This window comes from Rhipicephalus sanguineus, chromosome 5, assembly GCF_013339695.2.
Source record: "Rhipicephalus sanguineus isolate Rsan-2018 chromosome 5, BIME_Rsan_1.4, whole genome shotgun sequence".
NCBI classification, from domain to species: Eukaryota; Metazoa; Arthropoda; class Arachnida; order Ixodida; family Ixodidae; genus Rhipicephalus; species Rhipicephalus sanguineus.
This window is the reverse complement of record NC_051180.1, coordinates 41574994-41599174: the sequence shown is the minus strand read 5'-3', so window position 1 is coordinate 41599174 and position 24181 is coordinate 41574994. Positions and strand designations below refer to the sequence as shown.

General features: G+C 42.8%; 1 protein-coding gene across 7 annotated transcripts in view; it reads left to right on the top strand.

Moving 5' to 3' along the window:
* Nucleotides 1-24181, top strand: part of LOC119393546 (CLIP-associating protein 1-A) — a 154308-nt gene that overhangs the window by 105831 nt on the left and 24296 nt on the right. For 2 of the 7 annotated variants that reach the window (XM_037660626.1, XM_037660633.2), the window contains 15 exons: nucleotides 1693-1727; nucleotides 3620-3646; nucleotides 6662-6773; nucleotides 8806-8862; nucleotides 10661-10725; nucleotides 11459-11551; nucleotides 12526-12671; nucleotides 13729-13864; nucleotides 14490-14560; nucleotides 15700-15837; nucleotides 17035-17229; nucleotides 17921-17994; nucleotides 18707-18802; nucleotides 22280-22378; nucleotides 22656-22829. In XM_037660626.1, coding sequence (XP_037516554.1) covers nucleotides 1693-1727; nucleotides 3620-3646; nucleotides 6662-6773; nucleotides 8806-8862; nucleotides 10661-10725; nucleotides 11459-11551; nucleotides 12526-12671; nucleotides 13729-13864; nucleotides 14490-14560; nucleotides 15700-15837; nucleotides 17035-17229; nucleotides 17921-17994; nucleotides 18707-18802; nucleotides 22280-22378; nucleotides 22656-22829 — 1518 coding nt within the window. The remainder of the gene's footprint in view (nucleotides 1-1692; nucleotides 1728-3619; nucleotides 3647-6661; nucleotides 6774-8805; nucleotides 8863-10660; nucleotides 10726-11458; nucleotides 11552-12525; nucleotides 12672-13728; nucleotides 13865-14489; nucleotides 14561-15699; nucleotides 15838-17034; nucleotides 17230-17920; nucleotides 17995-18706; nucleotides 18803-22279; nucleotides 22379-22655; nucleotides 22830-24181) is intronic. The other 5 variants (XM_037660629.1, XM_037660634.2, XM_037660630.1 and 2 more) reach the window with 4 other exon arrangements.

Here is a 24181-nt window from a genome sequence, read left to right as displayed (position 1 = left end):
CGCACACAGATTGCGAAGGAATGCCGCGTGTATTCCGCATGGGAGGCGCTATCGCGCGCTGTTCGTCTCGAGGCGCGCGAGGCGTGTTTACAAACAATCCAGGCCGCGAACGCATGAATCACGCCTTGCCGACACCACGGTGACGACGGCGCCGAGGGGGTCGGGGTGGGGCGACTGTGTCGCAAAGTGAATCGGAGCAGCGCGATCGTCTCCCGCCACTCCCTGCTGGGCAGATTTTCCTTGCCAGATAAACCCGTAGGCGCGAGGTGGCTTAGCTTTTACGGCGTCGTTGTGCGCGAGGTAGCGGGTTCGAGGAATGCAATACACAGTCGTACAGCTGTTTGGTGTAACCTCCGGGTGGCCATAATTAACCCTGCACTGGCAGCCTTGGGACGTTAAACGACATCGAATTCTTGCCGGATGATGAAATCAATGTGCGTGGCTTGGACAGCACACTTAATAATGCAGTTCAGGGGCGCAGTCAGAAATATTTTTTTTTTGGGGGGGGGGGGGGGGGGGGGTGTCAGCCATCCTTTATGCATTTTTGAGTATGTGTTTGTTTGTTTGCGTGTATAAATACACATGCAAAATTAGAGAATTTCATGGTGGAGAGGTCGAAACTCCACCCCCTGGTTACATCAATGATGCAGGCTCACGCCGGTGGCAAAGCTTCAGTGTAGCTGAAAGCAGGCAGTGTGTTCCATTCAACTTGTTTCTGTAGTAATCGGGCACATTTGAACTAGGTACTGCATTAGTTAAATCTTGAGATGTCTGGAAGCGGCCAAGATGTGGCCGAAATTTTTCTGTGGCCCAAACCACGACAGAACATTGTTGTTGTGCTATTGTGTGGTATTGTTTCTGTAATAATCGGGCACATTTGAACTAGATATTGCGCACGTTAAATTTTCAGATGTCTGGAAGTGCGAGGTCTCTGAGACATTGATGAAGGATGCATGAAAAAAGTTAACATTGCTTATGTGCCGTCGTCCACCTAATTCCTAAGATCAGAAGGCACTTGCTCGGCCACTGGCGCGTATTTCAAGTTTCCCGAAAAGGAAAAGAGGACACTTGCTCTGGTAGGGCCGCTTGCTCGGGATCTTATTGTAGACATGTCTCCCTAAATGTAAGAAAAAAAAAGCATTCAATTTCAATGAGGGCATGCACATTATTAGTCTTTCTTGTGGTGCTTGTCATAAGCATGTGCAGTGTTCATTTGTCATCTTCATCAACACCAGTGGCCACTTTTTGCTAATGAGGCAATACGTTCCAACAAAATGGAGCAGGCCAGACAGTTAGATTTCATGGATAGCTGCCAAGATTGGGCAGCATACTGCCCGTGTATCTGTGCCGGTGCTCAACTTTTGCAGTTTTTTTATGCCACACGGCACAAAACAAACTAAACACGAAGGAAGAAACACACAGCACTGACACAGTTTGTGTCAACACTGTCTCTGTCTTCCCTGATTAACGCTTAGTTTGTTTTGCACTCTTTGCCATAAAAAAAAACATTACCAACAAGCTGAGCAAATCATTCTTCTACACAGTGTGCTCTTGTGTAAGAAATGTTGGCCTACATTCAAGTAAATACATAGTGTGGAAGCTGACAGACAGGAATCTGAACTTGTTTATTGTTGATTTGTCCATAGTTCTGTACTCAGTACTGATTGCAATGAATAATTTTTCTCGTTGCAGCTCACAGAGGTGACGATGAGCTTGATAGGGCAGTGGTGAGTTGCTTCATGACATTGCCTTCTTTTATTTTGTGTGTGTGTGTGTGTGTGTGTGTGTGTGTGTGTGTGTGTGTGTGTGTGTGTGTGTGTGTGTGTGTGTGTGTGTGTGTGTGTGTGTGTGTGTGTGTGTGTGTGTGTGTGTGTGTGTGTGTGTGTGTGTGTGTGTGTGTGTGTGTGTGTGTGTGTGTGGTGTGTGTGTGTGTGTGTGTGTGGTGTGTGTGTGTGTGTGTGTGTGTGTGTGGTGTGTGTGTGTGTGTGTGTGTGTGTGTGTGTGTGTGTGTGTGTGTGTGTGTGTGTGTGTGTGTGTGTGTGTGTGTGTGTGTGTGTGTGTGTGTGTGTGTGTGTGTGTGTGTGTGTGTGAGTGAGTGAGTGAGTGCATGCACGCGCGTAGTTGCTGCTGTCATAACAAGCATCAAGGTTTTCACTTTGGTTCACTTGATCTTTGTGTGCGTGCAAAAGTGCATTCTTGAAGCCTGTGATTGGTGATGCTCTAACCCTTGGCAAAACTGCAATTTCAAATCCACCTCATGATGAACCTTTTGACATTGCCAAGTGGATGCCAGTGTGGTTGAAAATTATGGCTCTTTAACTCTTCGAAGCACATGAATTGTCTTTGTTTTAAATTTAGGGGGGCACGGGCCCAGTGTGCCACCCCCTGGCTACGCCACTGGCAGAGAATTCCGCTTCTTTGTACTCCATATGGGAACCATTTGGACTGTGACGGTAGAATCTGCATCTGTTTCGGTGTCGCATGTGTCGCTGACATCTTCAGTGTTATGTGGAATCACGGATTCGTCATCGAACATCGAACATGAGATCGCAAATATCCTCTTTCTGGCCACATTTACTATCACTTCAACTGTCGCCTCCAGCAGAGCTGTTAGTGTCGGTTGGAATATCTTCATATCGAACAAAATGAGGTGTTTTGGCATAGAATTTAACTTTATGGTTATTTCACCCACACAGTCTAGGACCAGACTTCCAACCCCTTCCATGCACGGCGGTTAGTGTAGCTGACCATAAAAAAAGTTGTGAACCATTATCAACAGCGTATTTTTACCAATGTAACCTGTAAGATACACTCTCACACTGTGTATTACATTCAAGAAAGGTTCCGTCTAAGTTCACGCAGCTTTGCGCATGTGGGAACTTTCAGAGTCCAGCACTGGAAGAAGCATGCTGGCTCTAAGGTTGTTGCTTAGCAACAAGGAAAGCTCCCCTAGGGAACCAGCACCACCTGGCACACTTTCAGGGAAGACTAAAGGGGAAAAGTAAATGCTTGTTTGTTTGATAAACACCTAACTGGCACTGCAAAAAAATTTTCAGTTGGTGGTCAGAACACCGTGCCTGAAAGAGTTAATATCACCATGTGGCAACCTTTGAACTGTACTTTTGTGATTGGCAGTCCTTTACCACAAAAGTTTCAGGGGAGTCATTATGGCTACTTTTGTTTTGAGGCTGAATCAATGGCATGCACTTCTTGAAATAAAGTTGAAGGTGAGGCAAGCTTATGAATAAAGGGAGGCATTAGGCCTTTGACACACTGTCAGGCGCACATGAATGCTTGCTTATTGCTTTGAGTGAGATTGTACCCCTTGCCATTGTTTCTGTTGTGTGCGCCATAATTAACCAATGTATTTGAGTCTTGTGCCAAGTTCGTGTAATATGTAGAATTGTTAACTGAGCTATTTCACTGTACACTGCCTTCATTTAGTAAACTGGCCCCCATCGTGTTCATCATTTAATATTTCTCTCCTGTAGTGCATTTCAGAGTGTCAACAAAATTGTTGCTTTTTCTTGCATTTGTGGTTATTTGTTTTGTTGTACAAAGTGATTTGTGCAATAAGGGGGTTCTGCCTTTTTTTTTCTTCGATGACGTTTCTCTGAAGCATTCCGACATCAATGATGCGGAAGCGGTGAGTAAATGTAGACACACTGTGCTGCTTAACTGGGGGCTCAGTGCATGGTTTGTGCATGTCTATAAATATTCTTCGCATTGCAAAAAAAAAAAAACTGCATGTGCCTTGTCAGTATTTGCAGTGTGATCATGACAGGGAAATGTTTGCAACTGAGCAGCAGAAAACATATTCCTTATGCACAATGCGAGCTGCTGTAAAGGCCAATTGCAAAACAAGCTTTGAACCACATAAGCTCAGGTTCAAACAGGTTAGATACAAAGCTGGCTTGTGTCATGAAGTAGAGCACATACATTTTCAGCATGTCCTCCAAGATTAGTGTACTCTTGGTACTTGCGTCACAGCTACTAACTGCTAAGTGCATATGTCATCTGCTTAGACACTATGAAAGGGGTCAATTTTCGAAGCAGAGTTTACTCCCCCATACAAATCTCGTTACACAGAGACTGCTCTGAGCAAGTGTGAAGCTCAGAAAATGCACACCTACTGACATTGACACTAGTGTCATGCTACAGTATCGATTCCGGTGACTTCACACAACCGTATGGCTAGTTGGGATGATGTCAGATGCAAAAATAAGCAAAATGGCCGCTCGTGTGTCACCAAGGAAGTCATGGAGCTAGGGTGGCCAGTGGAGCGGCTGTTGAAACATTACGATACATTGCGTGAGCATGTGACGAGACGCTCGTACTGTGTTGTGACGTCGGGGTACTGTAGGAACTGGAACAGCCTTGTAGCGAGAAAACAGCGCAAGAAGACGGGGACGGAAGGGGCACACACTACCAAACCAACTAGCCCACCGACAAGCATTAACCAAACAAACTAGTTTTTGAAAGCATGTTTTAATTTTTCGGGGTGCACTCACGCTTTACGACTCTCTAAGGGTGTGTACTTTCATTTGATGCAAAAAAAAAGAGGAAACTTTCGTGTCAGTACCCCATTAAGGCCAATAATAATAAAGTGACACCTATCAACCCCAGAGATTTGCAAAGGTTGTGTCAGTAGTGTGAAATACTCCTGAATTACTTAGGCAAAGTAAAATTGTGACGTTGGTCCTTATACATTCATTCTTCATGATGTTTCTTGTGCAGTTGTTGCATTTTGCTAAGTGCTCTGTTGCAGTACATTTCTCTGATTGTGCGCAGGTAGAGATGATTGCTGGAGCTTCTGCAGGGTTATAGTACTGTGTGTGCGTGTACATCTCTCTGACACTTAATTGCTTATCTGGCATTCTTGGTTAGCAGTTGCTGTCAGATTCACATCCCTTCTCCTTCTCCCTTAATACGGGGTTGGCAAGAAAGAGTGGCATGGCTACATGCATTTTATTTCGGGGCTGGAAGTGGCTGTTTGTTGTTCGGTTCACTCACGCTTTGTAGAGTTGCTGTAAAGTTGTCGGTATAGGCACTTACACCGAGCATGGCTGTTTGAGAAAGGCGTTTTTTTTTTTTTTTTTTTTTTTAACATGTGTCACTGTTTTGCAGTTCTTAACCATGGCAAATGATCATTTGCTAGATCCACTGTGCATAAGCAAGAAAGGTGTTTTCAAATGATAGTACACTTGACCACAGAATAGCAGCTCCAAATACTACTCCCACTTAGCTACTTTGCCTTGGTTTGAGTGCCTTTACTGTGCAGTAATACTGCCCACCCTCAAATGTGCAAGGATTCAGCAGTGGGGAGAACTGTTGAGTGGCAATAACGTATTCCCTCTTTGGGGGTCAGAAGGGGAGCCTGGGTTAGCAATGACGGCACAGTGAGGCAGGGATTGCTTTTTTGTGAGATGTCTGCAGACAGGATGTTTTCATTGAGAGCCTTGCATGGCAACCGATCTAGATTTTTTAAAATAAATACTGTGTCTGTAAAAACTCAAGTGGAATGGGTGCTGTTTCCTTGAGTCACCAATGACACAAGTAGCATAGCTGCATCAAGCAGTTAAAGGGACACTAAAGGCAAATATTAAGTCGACGTTGATTGTTGAAATAACGGTACAGAAACCTCGTAGTGCTACTTTTGTGCCAAGGAAGTGCTTATTTTGAAATAAAATCACGTTTTAGTGGTCCGCATCGCGTTAGCGCACTTCAAATCACCTGCCTGAAAGTGGTGTTTCTCACGTCACTGCTGCCGTGCCCAATGTTGGCCGCCTTTACTGTGCGGCGGTGTGCACTGGCGGCGTGTGCCATTCGGGCATCCGGCAACGTCACGTGCATGCGGCATTTTGTTGAACTTTCTGTCAGAGCGACTTTCACGAGCGCGCAAAACACACGCGGCAGTATGCGATATTGAAACTACCACTGAGACACAACCGCGGGAGCAGAGCAGGGTCCTGGGCAAATCGCAGTTCGGCGAAAACGGAACCTTTGAACCACGCGCGCCGTTCCCCATGGCAACGGCAAAGAGGTTCTTTTTTCCATGAATCAAACAGAAACAAACAAGCAACATTTTATTACGTGTCTTGATGCACGGAAGGTTCTTTTTTTATTGCAGCTAGTTCGATTACGAGTGATTAATTGTAGTCGAACTCACTCACGTCATCGGGGTCATTTTAAAAACGTGTCGCTTGTGGCGCTCATCGTGTGATACATTTAGCTTAATTTCTCGATTATTAGGGCACTGCTGCTGATAATATTGCAGTTTTAGACGTCATACATTGAGCTTTCACTCTGACATAAATTATTTGCCTTTAGTGTCCCTTTAAGCACTGTAATCGAGCAGCTTAGTACATATGCTGTGGGAGACGATGTTTTATTGCTACACAGCGAAGAACAAGATTTCTGTGTGGTGTTAGAATTCGCTTCAGATTTTTCAAATGGTCAATTTGTATACCTGACTGCACAATTTTTTAGAGTATTAAAATTGCAAAAAGAAAGCAGAAGAAATGAAAGCGATATGTATTCCATGCGTCCTGTTTTGGAAAATGTTCTCACTCATTCAAAAGGACTTAAAAGAATCTTTGCACACTAAGGAAGAACATTCACATTTTTGTTTGTGCGTGATGAGATAATGATCCCTTTACAGAGTTTAGGGAAGGCTTCGAAAAGGGCCAGCAGCGCACCTCCAAACCGACGGGCAGTGTTGGCAACACCCATCAAGCCTGCACAGCAGCCCTCAACAGCCACTACTCCTGCCAGTAAGTCATATCGTGTCTGTACACTGCTGAGCCAAATGGCTGATGATCAACAGCACAGTACTAATAGAGTGTAATAAGAGAGGAGGCGAGGTGTGTGTGTGCTTACGTACACAATTGTGTACATCACTTGTTTTTGCTATTTGTTTCGACTACGGCCCAAGAAAGAGCACGATACATTGAGCTTTGGATGAATTGGGCCTCTTGCATAATAAATTAATCTTCATTTAACCTAATTTTGGAGTGTAATGTTGCATATGATCACTTTGTTGAAGACACTACCATATTTGACGAGTTGTTCGACGTGCCGCTTCCCGTGACCCACGTGAAAAGTATTTTTCTTTGTTCAACATGGACATAACCGAAAATGAATTCGCACTATACTACAAGCCTGCAATTTCATTCTATTTATGCAAAATGAAATCGTGGATGGCTTCAGAAAAAATAGATACCTAATTACAAAGTAATTAGGAAGATTACTATAACACACATAAATTAACGTATTACGACGTTATTTTTGTTGCACTATAATATCGAGTGCCTAGAAATAAGATTGTATCGATTTGACGCATTTACAGACAGTTCTTCATAGGTGGCGTCTGAATGGGTTAATAAAACGTCTCGTGCAGCTGACCTCTTTTATCATGGACTTATCCATGCCACCAATTTTTATTCTAATTCCCAGAAGTTTGAATTAACCAAAAGTGTGTGTGTGTGTGCGCGTGCGTGCGTGCGTGCGTGCGTGCGTGCGTGTGTGTGTGTGTGTGTGTGTGTGTGTGTGTGTGTGTGTGTGTGTGTAGTACACTCCAAAGCTGAGCTGTAGCTTTGTAAACAGATGACACGTGCGCAAGAACAGTAATTTCACTTACATTTTCACGTAACATCTCGCATTTGTAGTGAAGAGGTAAGTGGTGGTATGATATCGTATTGGCGCCTGTCGACATAGAGCAGGCTGAGCATCATATATGGGTACACCTCGTGTATATCGTAGTATTTCAGTTTAATATAAATTTCAGCACTTTATGAATGTTAATATAAATTTCAGCACTTTATGAATGTTGGAAACACTCATTCTGTGATTTGACTGTTAATTTTTTTCTATGGCAACAGTGATTTGAAAGTTTTCTGACATTATTCTTGTTCGTGAATGTGTCCATGGTGAAATATTAACAAATGCATAAATGTGGTTGTTTGTTGGCAACTGAAATGGTTGCTGTAAAATATTCGCAAAGCAGCAGTTGTCACTACTCTGCGTTGTCTGCTGCAAATAGCTGGTGAAGTATCATTCAGTAGTGACTGTAGCTTGATTTGAACTGCCTTTCGAAACTTTCATAAGAGGTGAAGATGCCAGTTGTTTTATTCACTGTAAAGCACAATGTTATGTTTGCTGTAGCAAGGTGTAGTGTAACCCATGGAATTGCTGTTGTCTTTTGTCTTGTTCGAGGTATTGGGAACCTGCAGGCATTTTTTATTTTGGTTGTTAAACCATCCTAACAGCACAAGTTATTACCAAACCCTTCGGTAATCTCAGTTCAAGGGGAGAGAATGTGGTACCTTTGTGCTCAAACCAAAAATATTTGCAAAACCAAGTGCAAGCAAATACAATGCGCAGCAATGGTTAAGGTGCTTCACGAGCTTTTTTCAGCCTTAATTAAATGAGTTCTGTTTTCTGATCTTCCACACAACCATCAAAGTAGCATTGCTTGAACCTTGTAGGGGCATTAAATAGATGCACTGAATCAGTCTGAATCAGTCTGATAAATCAGACTGATAAAGTGTTTCACAACACTATTTTTGTTAGTTTCAAGGTAAGAGGTTGATTACTATAAACAACGGGTTGGCCATTGCAGGGACATACCAAACCATTTGATTAGAAATTTGACGGGAGACATATTTTTGTTGGTTGGGAGATAACGAGCTGCACCTTCTTCTGAGCGATTGGAGCAATATTCTTATGTTTTGTTTATTTGTGTTTGTTTTCCTATTCCTTTTTTGTTTACCTGTGTTAACAACTCTTTTCTTTTTCTTTGCCAAGCACTCACCAGAAAGCATAGCTTGAAAGGCGCTCCTCCTGTTAAGGCCGCTGTATCAGGTATCTAACATGTTTCTAACACTTAATTGTGCCTTGGCATTTTCTGTGCATGTGCATGTATAAAAATTTGCTCCTGCTTTCACGTTTCACGTCACAAATACGTCAGAAGTACATGTAGCAAAGTGCATTAGAAAAAAAATTTATTTTAATACACCTCATAAACACAACCTAAAAACATCTCTGATAAACCATGGCATCTCTTACAAGTAAATGTGCTCCTACGAGATTTTAATGCACACTGTTTTGTGTTGCATTTTGAAAATCATTCTGATGTATGCATAACAATGTGTGGATAATCTCTGCGTGCAACATGTATGAAAAAAGTACGCTACGAAATGTATGTTGAGTGTATGTAAAATTACCTTTATCAGATCATAAGCTTACATGCATGTCCAGTGCAAAGGCTGTTATTTAACCACATGTCCTTTAGGTCCTGTTCCACTTATTGTAAGAACTAAGCTGACCTTTTATTAAACTATTTGGATAATAGTTAGCAGGATAGCAATTATTTTTACTATTGTCCTAATGCTTTCGCTCTAACAAAGAGAAAAAAAGAAAGGAGGGCAGAAGCAATAAAAATTGAGCCCAGAGCAACTTTGCCTACCTTGTGCTCCTTTTTCCAGATGTTTGTGAAGTCAGCTTGTTGTTTGCTTGCTCAATTAACGCACTCTCTTGTCACATGACTTAGTTGTTGGATAATGAAATTCCTGTACAGTTTTGAACTTCCACCATCATACTGTGCGTGCCATAGCCCGCTTATGTTTAGTTCACATTTTCTGTCAGCGTTGAATACGTCAGCGCTTTTTCCATTCTTGTTTGTCTTGGTGGAATTACATTATTCATAGCTGTGGCCACTACAGCACTCCTTAATGTAAGAACATTTCCAGAATTTAAGTAGTTGGCCTGTTCCAATAGACACTCTTGTGATTGAAAGTAGATAAAAATTTGTGAATGAGGGAGTTGGGGCCCTTACTGCCGTATTTCTTGCTGCTTAACACAGTATTTCAGAGCTCTTATGGCAAACATTATGTAGTATGAAGCACCAGCAGTTCGTTTCTTGACCTGCAGGAAATTGGTCATTAGGAAGAGTATCAAATGAGATTTCAATACAGTGGGTGCCTGTAGGTTGGTGCAGGGCTTACCATCAAGGAATAACGGCAAACATACTATTTCTGTTTTAGTCAATTTTCTGAATCTCTGCTGTTGTTTGTGTCATTGGCACCATGTATAGATGTGCAGTAGCTGTCAGGTTGTTAGCTGTTTATAGTGGAATAAGTGAGTGCTCAGTTTGAGGCTCGCTTTTTGTAAACTGTAAACAAATGGCGTATTAGCCGCAGATAGTTGAAGCACATATGAACAGGCCTTAGCCCTCGAGTTTTTCTCTTTTTTTCTATTTGTATTTTAAGAAAATATCTTTGGAGCTTTGTTTAAAGTTGACGCAACTTTTAAGTTTGGCTATGACTACCATCCATGCAGGATGCATGACAGGGCAGTGATCGCATAGAACATGTTTTCTGCAAATTTTCTCCAGGTCATCAGCAGCTGTCTACATGTCAGTCATGCCGCAAAGTAACTGAGCACTGCATGTATAATTAGTACCTTTCTGATTTTCAAGAAACAATCCTAAAAGGTATTGGTCTAAAGCTTGACAAAAGCTTGGTAACCATATACTATTCGGCAGTCCTTGATCTCATTGCACACATAGCTAAGCCCAACTTATGTGCAGCGCTCACAGATTGTAGCCGCTCTGTGAGAGCATTTAAGCTATGTTTATGCAAATGTCTTTTCCTTTCATCAGCGAATGCAGGAGCTGTAGATGAAGAGATGTTCATCAGAGCATTTGAAGATGTTCCAAAAACACAGGTAGGTCTGATGAGGTTTTGGAAGAGGTGCGCACCTGGTTCTCTTTTCTTTTAAGTGTGCACCTACTACTCTCTCCTACATTGAATCCTTACCAACTAGCTCAGCCTCCTGTTATTCCAAGTCAAATATGTTTGTATGGACATGTTTAATTTGCATTGTCTGCTCCTTCTTTAGTGCTTATGACATTGTAGTTGAGGACAAGTGCTGAAGTGCTTAATCATGATTGCTTGAACACGCTTTTTTTTTAACTGAATAACACGTTAAACAATGTTCAATTGGTTGCTCATCACCTAAAAATCGGTTCACCTTCTTTAGAAGTTAATAGTGCTGGACCAGTTGTAAACCTTGGGCTGCCCTTTGAGCATTTCGGTTCGAGTGAAATTTTTCTTGCATTCAAGGCCCGAAATATTTATTATTTACATCGTACTGCCAGCTGCCTCTTAGCAGCCACAGCAGGTGTAGGGTCGCTGTACAGTGATACAATTTGTTACAAAAGGAAATGTAAAGGACAGCAAGTGACAGTGCACGTAAAACTGCGAAGTGAATCGGGAGATTTGTGATGCTCCTTCAAAGATTTGTACGCTCACGTTGAATGTTGTTCTTTGGAGTAGATCCACATACACAGGGGTCAGAGTAGTGTGCAGCTGGACACAACAGATAACACAGTTATCGTTACAGATATGCACATACCCGTGCTGTATTCACTGCATAACTTTTTTTTTTCTGTTATCAGCTTTACTCAGCGAAGGAACTGGAACATGAACTTACGAAGATCAGGCAGGTTCTGTCTGATACAAATACTGACTGGGAGAGAAGAGTGGACGTGGTAAGTTTGTCATGTGCAATCATGGCATGTGCTCGTTGTTGGCAAAAACAAAACTGGGCTTTTATTTTCATCGCACACTTTAAAAATAGCTGTGACCTCTTTCTCCACCAGTCCACCACAATTTTTGGGGATACCTTTGCTTTTGTGCAATATGTATGGTTCAGTGTGTGTTCTCATTGATGTGACAAGCATCCTACCCAGTGGCTTTTAGTCAGTCAGCATCCATCAAGATATTCTAGTAGTTGATTGGTCAAGTATACGTCCCCTGCATCACTGTGCTGCTGAGCATGATACCGAGAGCTATGATAGAGCCACTTCGATTATATGCCAGTTGGCGTGAAATATAGAAATATGCTTGTGTACCAAGGTATCGGCACTTGGTAAAGTGAATCTGCAGGTGCACAGCACTAACATAAGCAGATCTGATGTTGTCAATTGAGTCACATGTAAAGTTCTGCAGTTGCTTTTCTTTTGCACGTTGTAGTTCCATAGGTGTTGGTGCCTTTTATAGCATACGTGTACATATTTGCTTAATCATGGTAAAAATTGAAAGAGTAACTCAGCAGCTTCTGCTACTTTTGTTAAGTATAGTATATTTTAATGAATGTTGTTTATCAGTCCGGTCAATATGTTTTTCCTCGTGTTTTTAAAATTTCCTAAACATGAGAATGAGCATGAAAATATTATTAGCAGAAAACATTTAGTACTCTGGAAATGAGCAAGATCCCAAAGCAGAATCATTGCAGTAATTGTTCTGATTGTCTTGTACAGTTTGAGCACGGCCGGACGTTCATACTTTCATTGTTCATACTACGCATGAGTATTATAGCAACTTGGATGAGGTAGATTACGTTAACGATAGAGCAGTGCAACGAAAAGACGTAGATCGGAATAAACAAGATGAAACAAGTGCTGCGAGTGCTTGTCTTATGATGTGTTGTCGGTCTTCAATGCTATGCTTCTCTTTGTTGCAGCTGCGGCACCTTCGCAGCCTACTGATAGCAGGTGCTGCGGACTATGAGGAGCTCTTCACCAGTTTGAGGCTCTTGGAGCCTTCATTCCAGGTTCTGGTTAGGGACTTAAGGTCACAAGTGGTCAGGGAGGCCTGCATCACTATCGCGTGAGTTGCGTGGGCTGTACTCCCTCTCCCTCATTTCTTGCATGTCATATTCATGATGGCAGTTTCCCTGCTCTGTGCCTTTGCTGTCAAAGGCAAGAGCATTTGGTGGTACTTTTAGAAAGCATGGCAATATGAGCATTAAGGGTGTTATATTTTCGTTCATAACAACCGTGCCTATGGCTTTAAGACAACTTGTCTAATTCAGTTTGATATCTTAGGTCTCGCGATACCCTGTGTGGTAGCTTAGCACGCAAGGTGTCTTGTTGCTAAGCTCGATCGTATCGATTCAACTACCAGCCACAGCGGCGTCATTTTGGTGGGGGCGAACTGCAAAGAACACCCGTGCGCTCAGATTTAGGTGCACGTTAAAGAACAACGGGTGGTCGAAATTGAACTTCGGAAAAGCAGCGCTAAGACGGGACATAAAAAGAAGTGACAAGGCCATGTGCTGACAATGTCGCTTCTTTCTGTCCCGTCTTAGCGCTGTTTTTCTAAAGTTCAGTATGTGCCAACAAGCCCGTATTAACACCCTATATCGATTGGAATTGATCTGGAGCCCCCCACTACACAATGCCTCGTAATCACGTCTTGATTTTGGCTTGCAAAACCCCAGCAATTACTATTATTAGGCCTCATGATAATCCAATTTAAAACATTTGCGACTTCGTCCAAGTGCTCAATGGGCACATACCAACATCAGCAGTTCATGTTGCTTAGTTTCTTTTTTTACACGGTTCTCTGAATTCAGATGTGGACTTCCACTCCTGGACTGTGAGCACTGAAGGCTTTTACATGTTAGCTGAGTGCTTCCGATGTACTGCTGACCTTGGCGTGTTTTCAGTGCTGCTGACAACATTGCCATAAGAGTAGCACCAGACTGTAGTGAGAGGTCTGTGCTGACATAACGTAACTGTGTGTTACATTAGAATGCTAGTGCGTTTGCATATCTTTTTTATGTGTGTGTTGCTCTGTGTAGAATTTTCAGTTAGTGCAAGTTTTATTTTGTGTAATAAGTTCTTTTGTTTATATACATCAATTTTTTTCTCATTTATTGCAGTTATTTATCCCAGCAATTGGGTCATAAACTCGACCATTTCTCCGAAGCAGTACTTCCAGCGCTCATAAACTTAATCCCCAATAGTGCCAAGATTATGTCCACGTCCGGCATTGTCACAGTGAGGTTCATCATTCAGGTGAATTGAACTCTTTGATTTGTACTTCTTCTCACAGTGTTAGCGTTTCTGTTACCCTTGAAAAGTAGACTTAGTACTATGCAGTAGTTGCACAAGTGTCACAAGATTGTTGCAACTTGATCAGCTTTCTCTCATTGACCGCATGGACCAGCAGAGCAGAATGGTCTCATAAGGTTATATAAGCGGAAAGCACCCTGTTGCAGTCGACTTCTGTTGAGCATAGTGGAGCATCCTGAACAGTCTGAACCAAAAAAAAAGCTCTTATTTACAGTTGTTCAGTCCAACATTTGCGGACAGCCGTGCACAAGGGCAATCTTCTCACACATCTGAGAGCTACAAAGCCCACTGTTGTGTTCTTGTGGTCATGACTTTTATGAATGGTCCTCTGGCCATTTAACGTGTAGAAGTGGAAGTTCTGCTGCTAAACCGCTGGTCCTTAGCATGACCTATTAATAAAAGTCTTATCCTGTGTCTTACTCGCTGTTGGTAGCATGCATATTGCAAAAAGCCAGTCCCTACAATGCACCTTTAATGTTGCAAACCACATCGAACTGTGTTGCACTCTTTTGTTTACGCCACTGATGATTAAAATTACCTTTTTGCATTCCTTTGGCTTTTCTTTTAGCACACTCATGTTAGTCGGCTGATACCAGTGATTACAATGAACTTAAGTTCAAAGTCCAAGGACATCAGAAGGTGAGTATTTTTATCAGCATAATTATGCATTAATTTTGCACTCGGGCTTTTGCTTTGCTGAAGACGCAAGCTTTGTGTCATTTTTTAAGATGTGAGTTGACTATCGTATATTATACTCTATTTGGTTGGCTAGCAGGCTGCTTTGAGGGACATACATTATGCCCACATGCCAAATGCAATTCAGTTTATAAAGCATGCCATTTTCAATGCTAAGAGGGCAACATTCTTTTTCTTCCAGCTTTTCAATGGGCATTTCGCATATGCACAGTGATAATAAAGGTGATAATGAGAAGAATGCAGGAAAAACACTTGTTTTTACAAGTAACAAGAGATTCTTGCCAATCTGTATTAGCAGGCAGGACTAAATCATAGGATCACCTATAAGCTAATCTACTACAGCACATTGTTTGAGTACTTTAAAGGGACACTATAGGCAAATAAGTTTGTCAGAGTGAAAGGTCAGCGCATGAGAACATCTGAAACGTCAACATTATATGCAGAAGCGCTTTAGTAAACAAGAAATCAAGGTTAATGTAGGACACTATTTGCGCCACTAGTGGGACATTCTCGAACACAAGCCCAATGATCTAGGAGGGCCTCAGTACAATTAATCACAACTACTCAAACTTCTCGGCACAGATAAGAACATTTCACTGCATTACAAGACTGAATAAAATGCAACTAGTGTGTTTCAGTCTGATTCATGCAAAAAAAAAACTTCTTGATGATATCCCTGTGTCGTTTTTGCCGGGCTGTGCCTTGCTAAAGCCCCTTGCTTTGTTGCACTGCAGCGCCAGCTGTTGGGCAATAAAACGAGTGAAAGGCGGATATGGCGATATTAGGAGGCGTTTCTCGGATGCGAGCAGTTTGAATTGCGCTAATGGTACACACACCACTAAAACGGGGTTTTCTTTCAAAGTAAGAATTTTCTTGGCATGAGATAAGCACAACGAGGTTTCTGGAACACTATTTCAACAATCCACATCGACTTAATATTTGCCTTTAGTGTCCCTTTAAGAAGCACTAAATGTCAGTTTGAGCTATTTACTAAACTGAGGCCCGTGCTGTCTCAAAAGGTGTGGCTCATTGCACGGCCCTTGCACAATTTCAGCATAATCTGGCTGTTGTGTTCTGCGCAGGTCGTGCTTTGAGTTCCTTGACCAGTTGCTGCACACATGGCCTACGCACACCCTGGAAAGGCACATCGCTATCCTACAGGAGGCCATCAAGAAGGGAATCAGCGATGCCGACCCGGAAGCCCGTGCCTTTTCACGCAAGTGGGTGTTCTCGCCCTCTGCATGGATCTTTCTTGCGTGCCTTAGCAGGCGTAAAATTTGCCATAGAAAAATTGACAGCTGGTGGCTAGTTAGTTGGTGATAGTTCTTGAACATCTTGAAAACAGCGCAAAAACGACATGGACAAAAGAAGATAGGATAAACCACAGCGCTGATGTTGGTCTTTCTATCTTCTTTTGTCCATGTCATTTTTGTGCTGTTTTAAAGATGTTCAAATAAAATTAGCCATAAGAAACACAATCTGCTAGAGAGCCCCACTTCACTGCGGAAACCTGCCTTGGCAGCGCTGCCAAGGCAGGCTTTGATTCCCATTCAGGGCAGCCGCATTTCAACGGGGGCAGAATACAAAAATACCCATGTACTTAAATTTAAGTTTCTGTTAAAGAACCTCAGGCGGTCAGAATTTATCCATGCTCCCATTGCGGTGCGTCTTGTAGTCGTAACATTTCACATAACTACGTTATGGTTTCGGCACGAAAAAAAATTTTTTTTCAGTGTTATACTGATGCAAGTCAGGTATGGCAACCGCTCATGGAAACGGAGCTGTAGACATGCTTGCACTAACAGCAACTATCCTCTCTGTTTTGGAAAGTGATAACCACCTCATAGAAGTATGGCATACATTAGAAATTTACTATTTCTAAAAGCTCATTAGTCCAGGAGCTGTTGCAAAGAGGCAGAAACAAACACTTGGAGATCTGGCATGTATTCAGCAAGAAATGCTTTGTAGAATTGTAGGGCACAAGCCTCTGGCTTTTGTGGCTAACGTCATTTGCCAGAAATGTGTATGGGCTAATCATTTTTGATGTTCTGGCTTTTTGGTTTGATACATTTTTGCTAAAAGTGCAGGTTTTATTGCAGGGTCCTTAATTTTTTATTCTTTAATGCTTGGTGGCCATGCTGGTAAGCATTAAATTACCCTGAGCAGCATTATGTCCACATACTATTTACATGCGTGAACACCATGAATTGCCCTAGCTGCAACACTGTGTAAGTCATGTCGAACAATTGGCAAGTGGAGCTGCCTCAGCTATCAGTGCAGCGAGGGAAAAGTGCAGCTTGGCGTCTGGGTTCTCAACCTTTCTGATCATGCCGCACCTCGACCTTGAGACCCGTTCAACTACTGTTGCATGTTAGCCACTTGTAGCGCTCGATGCACATGGCACTCGACCTTTGCAGGGCCTTTTGGGGCTTTGCGGACCACTTCAAGGAGCAGGCGGATGTGCTGCTCAACTCGCTGGACAGTAGCAAGCAGCGCATGTTGCAGGGCGAGCTGTGCATGAGCAACTCCTCAAGCAGCAACTCGCTCAACAGCGCACAAGGCCGGCCCCTGAAGCACTCAGTGTCCAGCCATGGATCCATGGAGAACCTCAGGTATGGGATACTGAGGCATTCACCATTTCCTTCTCTCGCCCCTTTCATAGCTTGTAGCTTTCGTGGTGTGTGGCATTGCACAGCTGAGCATGAGGTTGCGGGTTTGATTCTATGTGCAGCAGATGCATTCTGATGAAGGCGGAATACAAAATTTTGTGTACTAAGGGAACCCAGGGCATAATCGAATTGCAATTTAGGCACATGGTACCCAAGCATCCAATGCCCTAATTAGCCACCTCTTGTCATCAACAGTGTGAATGATACTATAGACCACCTAAGTTGCACCAAATGTGTTGGGTCTAGTTACTATGAATGTCTACTAAAGCTTGTGAGTTGATTACGATGCGAGGACAAAATAGTGCCAGTCATTGGCAGTGCCACACCAACTGGCCTGCACTTCCACACTTGTGGGCCACGTTGTAATAACCACAAGGCTGAAAGGCTTTGACATCTTATACTCGTCACATGCGCAAGATATAATTTAGATCTTTTCTTTTCTTGTCAATCGGGTTCAAAAACATGCTAGGCTATGGAACAAGAAGGCTTGTGGTATGAACCTAAGCAGAATGTCTTGCAGGAAAGGCTGTACTTCTTGTTCGTGGAGGCATTGGTCTTTTCTTTTTTTTTTTTCACCGTGAATATGTTGTACTTATATGCCGTTGCTTATGTGTAATTATCTTTGGGCGAACAGGCCTGGGAGTGGAAGCGCAACTCTGGGGCGGAGGTCTGGTGTGCCAGTCTACAACAACACCAGGAGTGCCTCCGGTGAGTTTGCCATTTGGGATGCCGACAACATTTCGATTCCCCTTCCCACTATACATTGGCTAATTATTGTGGGCAGTACCACAGCACTACACAGACATCCTAAGTCGGTGTCGTCTAAACCGCGGGCCGCACCCATTGCCAAACCGTTCACTTACGAGAGAACAAACGGTTGTACTCGGGCAGCAGCAGACCAGCACATATCCAGATGGAACCCCCCGTACATGCCATGTATTCTACACAGTATCGTTATAGGTGCAAGCCCTGCACAACACCCTGTACACGATCTCGTATGATGTGAGAATGTCCACACACCTTACCCCTACCACCCAACCCTCCACCGAGCAGTGGGAGCACCAGCTGACCGGCACCCGCCCAGATGACCAGTGCAAGCTGGTGGACCGGGCAAAGAGAATGGCTTGGCACCAAGGCTTCCTGGACTAGGGAAGGTCTCCCACCATAGTACGAAAACGTCTGCTCAATACAAGTTTATCATCATGACACACGCTGGTTTATCAGGCCTTGAGTCAAGGCTGGATTCATCTAGTAATTGGTGTTATGATCATCTACCAACCTACTTTGTTTAGTATTTTTTCTTCAGTTTCTCTTCTCATACTTCATTTCTTTTCGTGTTTAAATTTCTTTTGTTTGAATCCTCAGTTGCCTCATATTTTTGTTTTGTTTTTCTCATTTTTGTTTGCCATCTTTTTCTTAGTTCGATCCAATAGCGCCATTGACTTGGGGGCAGCGAGAAGGGCACGAGCGCGTGCCTTCACCACAGCACAAAACAGAGGCACAGGAGCGTCGCTGCGTAAGTGTCCTTGCGTACCTACTTCGATGGGCACCTTAGAAATGCTTCCTTAAGAGGGGCATCTGCAGATATTTAGTCTGCTCTGACACTGTGGATTTGAGCACATGGGGGATTTGAGGGGTTTGGACTGTGCCTTGATATCTTTGCATGGCTTAGCTGTGCATGGCTTAGCAGAAATGGTGAAAAGTGAGGTGGTAGTTGAGCTGACAGTGAGTGCAAGGACTTTTAGGGCCCTTTGACTAAGCACAACATGCTACTTGGGCCGCGACTTCATGAATACTGCACCTCGGAACGCTGAACCTAGCCGGGAAAAGACTTTTCTTTTTACTCTGTCTTTCCTGTCTCTCTTTACACTGCTCTGTCTACCTTTTCCTTCCATTTGTATCCTAATTTTCTGGCAACAACAGTTAAGCGTCTGTAGCTCTTAGCAGCGTGGCAGTAGTTGTGTATTGTCATTGTGCAAAGACCAGATTTACCTTCTTAAGGGGGGACACTGTTCTTAAAATTTTTTCTTCATTTCTTGATCGATTTTGATGAAACTTACCAATTTTATGGATATTTGTGTGCTGATTTCAAGTATCCAATTACTTCTCTAGTATAATGTGTAGTTTTTAAAATACAAAATATTTCATGTGCCTATTGGGGAGCAAGATTATTTCTAAACTGAGTGCGTTACGAAGTAAATCAGCATATCACAATAATCTGCAATCAGAACTGTGTGCAGTGCAACAAAAATGGATGTTCTAAACCCACTTGATCAAAAGTTATGGCATGTTGAACATCCACGAGTGAGTCCTTTTTAAGCTGGGATTTCACTCGTTAAAACGTGCCATAACTTTTGTTCTAATGGTGTTAGAACATCCATTTTTGTTGCACTGCACACAGTTCCGATTACAGATTATCATGATATGCTGGTTTACTTTGTAACTAACTCGGTTTAGAAAAAATCTTGCTCCCCAAAAGACACATGAAATATTTTGTATTTTAAGAACTACACATCATACTAGAAAAGTAATTAAATATTTGAAATTAGCACACAAACATACATACTCAGAAAGTTTCATCAAAATCGATTAAGAAATAAAATACCTTTTTTTCAAGTGCCATGTACCCCCTTAAGCTTTATGGTGGGCAGCCAGCACAGCTACTGAAATGTCATTATGAATGAGGACTTGCCTTCTCCCTCCAGAAGGGCTAGGCACAAAAAAAAAGGGTTAGCAGCTGTTAGTTTCATGAAACAGGATGAAAATTTTTGTGTGGCGAGTAGAGTGAAACGTCAGTATACAAGATGGGTACAAAAACAATTCATGAATCCATAAGAGAGACCTATAAAGTGGGGTATTTGAGTATGTTGGTTTTCTTTTAAGAGGGGGGACGTGGGGCTAAAAACAGGCTTTTTGAAAAAAAATATGCGTTTTCAAATTTGAGTTGTTTTGGATGGATGTTGATCAAAGAACGTGCTCACCACGTTTGGTTCTCATCTCTACAGCAGAAAAGAAGTAAAACAATTCTTTTTACGAGAGGGTGGTGTGAATTTGTTGGGGAGAGCTTATCTGAAACACCCCTTTCAAGACGCAGCTGCAAAGTGGGCAAGAAGCCAAACTCAGAGCGAGTGCTCATGTTAGATTGTTTGTTTTTCCCATTTTCTTTTTTTCACGGAAGGCCTACTGTCGAGAGTACATCAGGGGACAAACAAATAAATTAAAAAGGCACCTTTTGAACTGCGCACCGACAGCAGAGTCACTGGAAAACTGGAACTGAAGCTTGTGGTAGCCTCAAAACTCACCGGAGTAGAGACCACCGCGGGTTCAGGCTTAGCGAGCCACAGGGCGGCGTGTGCCGTTGCCTGCTTACGTACGTGCACCGCTCTGCGCGCGTTCAGCCAACGAGGGCGCCGAACGCCGCGCGACAGAAACGCAGTGTTCAATCAAATACAACACACAAACTCTTTATTTGCCTTTCGGCGGCACCCCACCGAATCTCGCGAATTCCGAGATCGCGTACAGCGCCACAACGAGAACCCGGCGGCACATGGCGCAAGATGGCGCCACATTGCCGCCGCGGGAGGGAACGGGGAGAAAACGGGTTAGCAGATGGCAAATCCCCGCGCAAAGGCTACGGGCGTGCTTCGAATCCCCACAAGCTCAAATTGGCAGAAACTTATCACGTGACCATCTGCCGCTGCTTTTGCGCCGATTCTGCGTTAAGGGCGAGACAGACTGTACGATTTTCCATGCGATGCGGCGTCCGACACGGCGGTGGGGAAACCGGAATGGTGACCTTTCATAGCATCGGACAGCCACCATTCCCTCTCCCTCACCACCGCGTCGGCCGGCACATGGCATGGAAAATCGCACCATCTGTCTCGGCCTTTAGTCCTCCTGTGTTTGTGTGGCATTCGACTTGTATACGATTGTTTTCCTGGGAGTTCATTGCGATCAGCACGTGGTCCGTTTTTTGACCAACATGTGTTGTGAGCAACATTCACAGCTCGAAAGCTGCGAAAAAATGAAGACGATTGCATGAAATTGTCACAGAACAGTGTCATGTTGATGAGGAAGGCTGTATTTATGCAGGTAGTCACTTTGATAAATTTTTTTGACCATTGAAATAAGTAGCATGTTTTGCCAAACTGCTTCTCCAGAAGCTGCTTACAAGGTTGTTTCTAAACTGAAATTTTGTCAGGAACAAGATAACATACTTTTGTGATCCCTAAGTAGTTTCTAACACACTTACAAAAAAAATTCACTAGTCTGACATGAAGTGACAAGGAAAAAAATAATCTTCGCTTTTAAAGGAATGGCATTTTTACATAAACATAATAAAAAATGTGACTGGCCTTATCCTGCACTACAAACCTTCTAGAGGACTTAAAATAATAACTGGTACATTTTCATTATTTTTTAAATGATAGTTTTCCTAAGTTAGCATACATGGTTGATCATTATAACAGCTGCAGGTTTTTTTGTACTCATGCTAGGGTGCTGAAAATTGTGGAATACTATGTCCTGATTTGAAGAAGATGAGCCACCCCTGAAATTTTCATCAAAATTAGTGCAGCAGTTTAAAAGTTGACCTTTAGCCCCACATCCCCCCTTGAGGTGGGGAAAGGAAATTAGAGAACTGTTAATTCTAAAAGGAGCACACTGATTCTGTTACACAGCACCACTTGCTCAACACCAGCAAAGGCATCATATTGAAATGGGAACTTTAGAAAAGAAAAAAGTACTGACAAAAAAATTCAGAAAGCTGTAAATGACAGTGTGGTGATAGCATTACAGGAGGTATACGTGGTAGTTGAGCACCTCCACTGCTAAGTGGAAGATCTCATGAAGAAGGCGTGTCTTATCATTTTTTTTTTCATTTTGTTTCATTGTTTACTTCTTTGTTTCGTGATTCGTAGCTGGGTGTTTCTGTTGCTGTTCTGAAACTGGCATTCCTTTTTTCTTTTCATTCTTGCCCTCCTCAATTTTTCAGCTCGTCCAGGAACAAAACGAGCTGACACCGTGTCAAGCACGATAGCATCGCCTGAACGAATTAGTCGAAGTCGGACGAAGGGTGTTTCCCAGTCACAGCGTAAGTGATATTTGGCCCGTTTATTGAGCTTCACTAAACTGTGTTGTATTATTCGGGGAGCAGTGCTGGGAAATTGTCAGCTGTCAGATTTTTGTGTGCATTGTGTAAACCTATGCATCTAAAGCTGTGTTACGACGTTGAGAACTTGAGCGTTAGTTGAAAGATTAATGATGTTAATAGTGCAATAAAAAGGTGTGAGGCAGGAGTAAAAGCAGGACTTGCTTGTCAAGTGAAAGCCATGTGCATGCATTACAAGCGCATGATGTGTGCTGTGCAGCAAGCAGCAGGTCCGGCTCTCCCACCTCTCGGCTGAGCTATGCTACATACTCGTCTACACACACGGATGGCACGGGACGGGTGCGCCGAAAATCTGGCATTCCCACGCCAGTGGGCACAAGCCGCGAGGCAAGCCCTACGCGGCCCACTGCAACAACCCCTGGTATGACTGGAAGTGAGTGGCTTGTTCTCATGTCTTGGGGAAATGGTGTGATGCTGTGACAAATTTTGCACATGAACTGGCTAGGCAGCCCATCTGCTCAAATACTTGAGTATGAGTGCTCTTAAACCCTCAGTCTTGTAACAGTATCGACTCTAAACTGGTCTCACAATAGCATTAAAGAGCTCGTTTCGCAGACATTCCAATGTCGGTGTCGGCGTCAAAGTATTTGGTTGGCGAGCGAAAAATCTGCGTTGTCTGTGAGTGATAATTTGATATGTATACAAATAAATAAATTATAAAAAAAAATCTTCAGCCTGAGTGAGAATTGAACCCAGGCCTTCTGCATGGCAAGCAGGCAGGTGTTCTACCACAAAGCCATGCCAGTGCCTGAAACTGCTTCGTAAAAAACTCTATAAGAATTTCATCTAGTGGGCAGAGTCTCCTTAACGCATGTAATATTGCGTAGCAGGATCCTAGAATCGCACCAGGCGTCAAAACAAATGAATTGCGCAACAAGTGGTTTGTTTGAAGCTGCCCACCCATTGCAAAGTGTGCAGCTGCACAGGTGCGCGTGGCACCTTAGAGATGAGCAGTGGATACTTTGCCAATTTGCAAAAGGAAGAATTATGGCGTAGTGGGCACTTAGCAACTGTACATCTAGTAGACATACTAGGATAGTGCGAAACAGCCAACGTTACGCGCATGAGCTTCCTTGCCTTGCGGCATGGTTGAAGGTGCACGGAGCCAGATTACACTATTGCGTTCTACTCTTGAAGGCGAAGCTCTAGCATCATCCAAGTTTTAATGAAATAATGTGAACCCAACTGGTCCGCAATTCTTAAAAAATGTCTTTTTAACGGGGGACACTGCTCTTAAAAATTTTTCTTTATTTCTTGATAGATTTCGATTAAACTTGGTGACTTTATGTATATTTGAGTGCTGATTTCAAATATGCAATTATTTTTCTATTATGATGTGTAGTCTTTAAATTACAAAATATTTCATGTGCCTTTTGGGGAGCAAGGTTATTTCTAAGCTGACTGCATTACAAAGCAAATGAGCATATCACGATACTCTGCAATCAGAACTGTGTGCAGTGCAACAAAAATGGATGTTCTAAACCCATTTGAACAAAAGTTATGGTATGCTGAACATTCGCGAGTGAGTCAATTTCACGCTAGAATTTCACTTGTGAATGTTCAACATACCATAACTTTTGTTCTAATGTGTTTATAACATCCATTTTTGTTGCACTGCACACAGTTCTGATTGCAGATTATAGTGATATGCTGATTTACTGTGTAGCTAACTCAGTTTAGAAAAAATCTTGCTCCCCAAAAAGGCACATGAAATATTTTGTATTT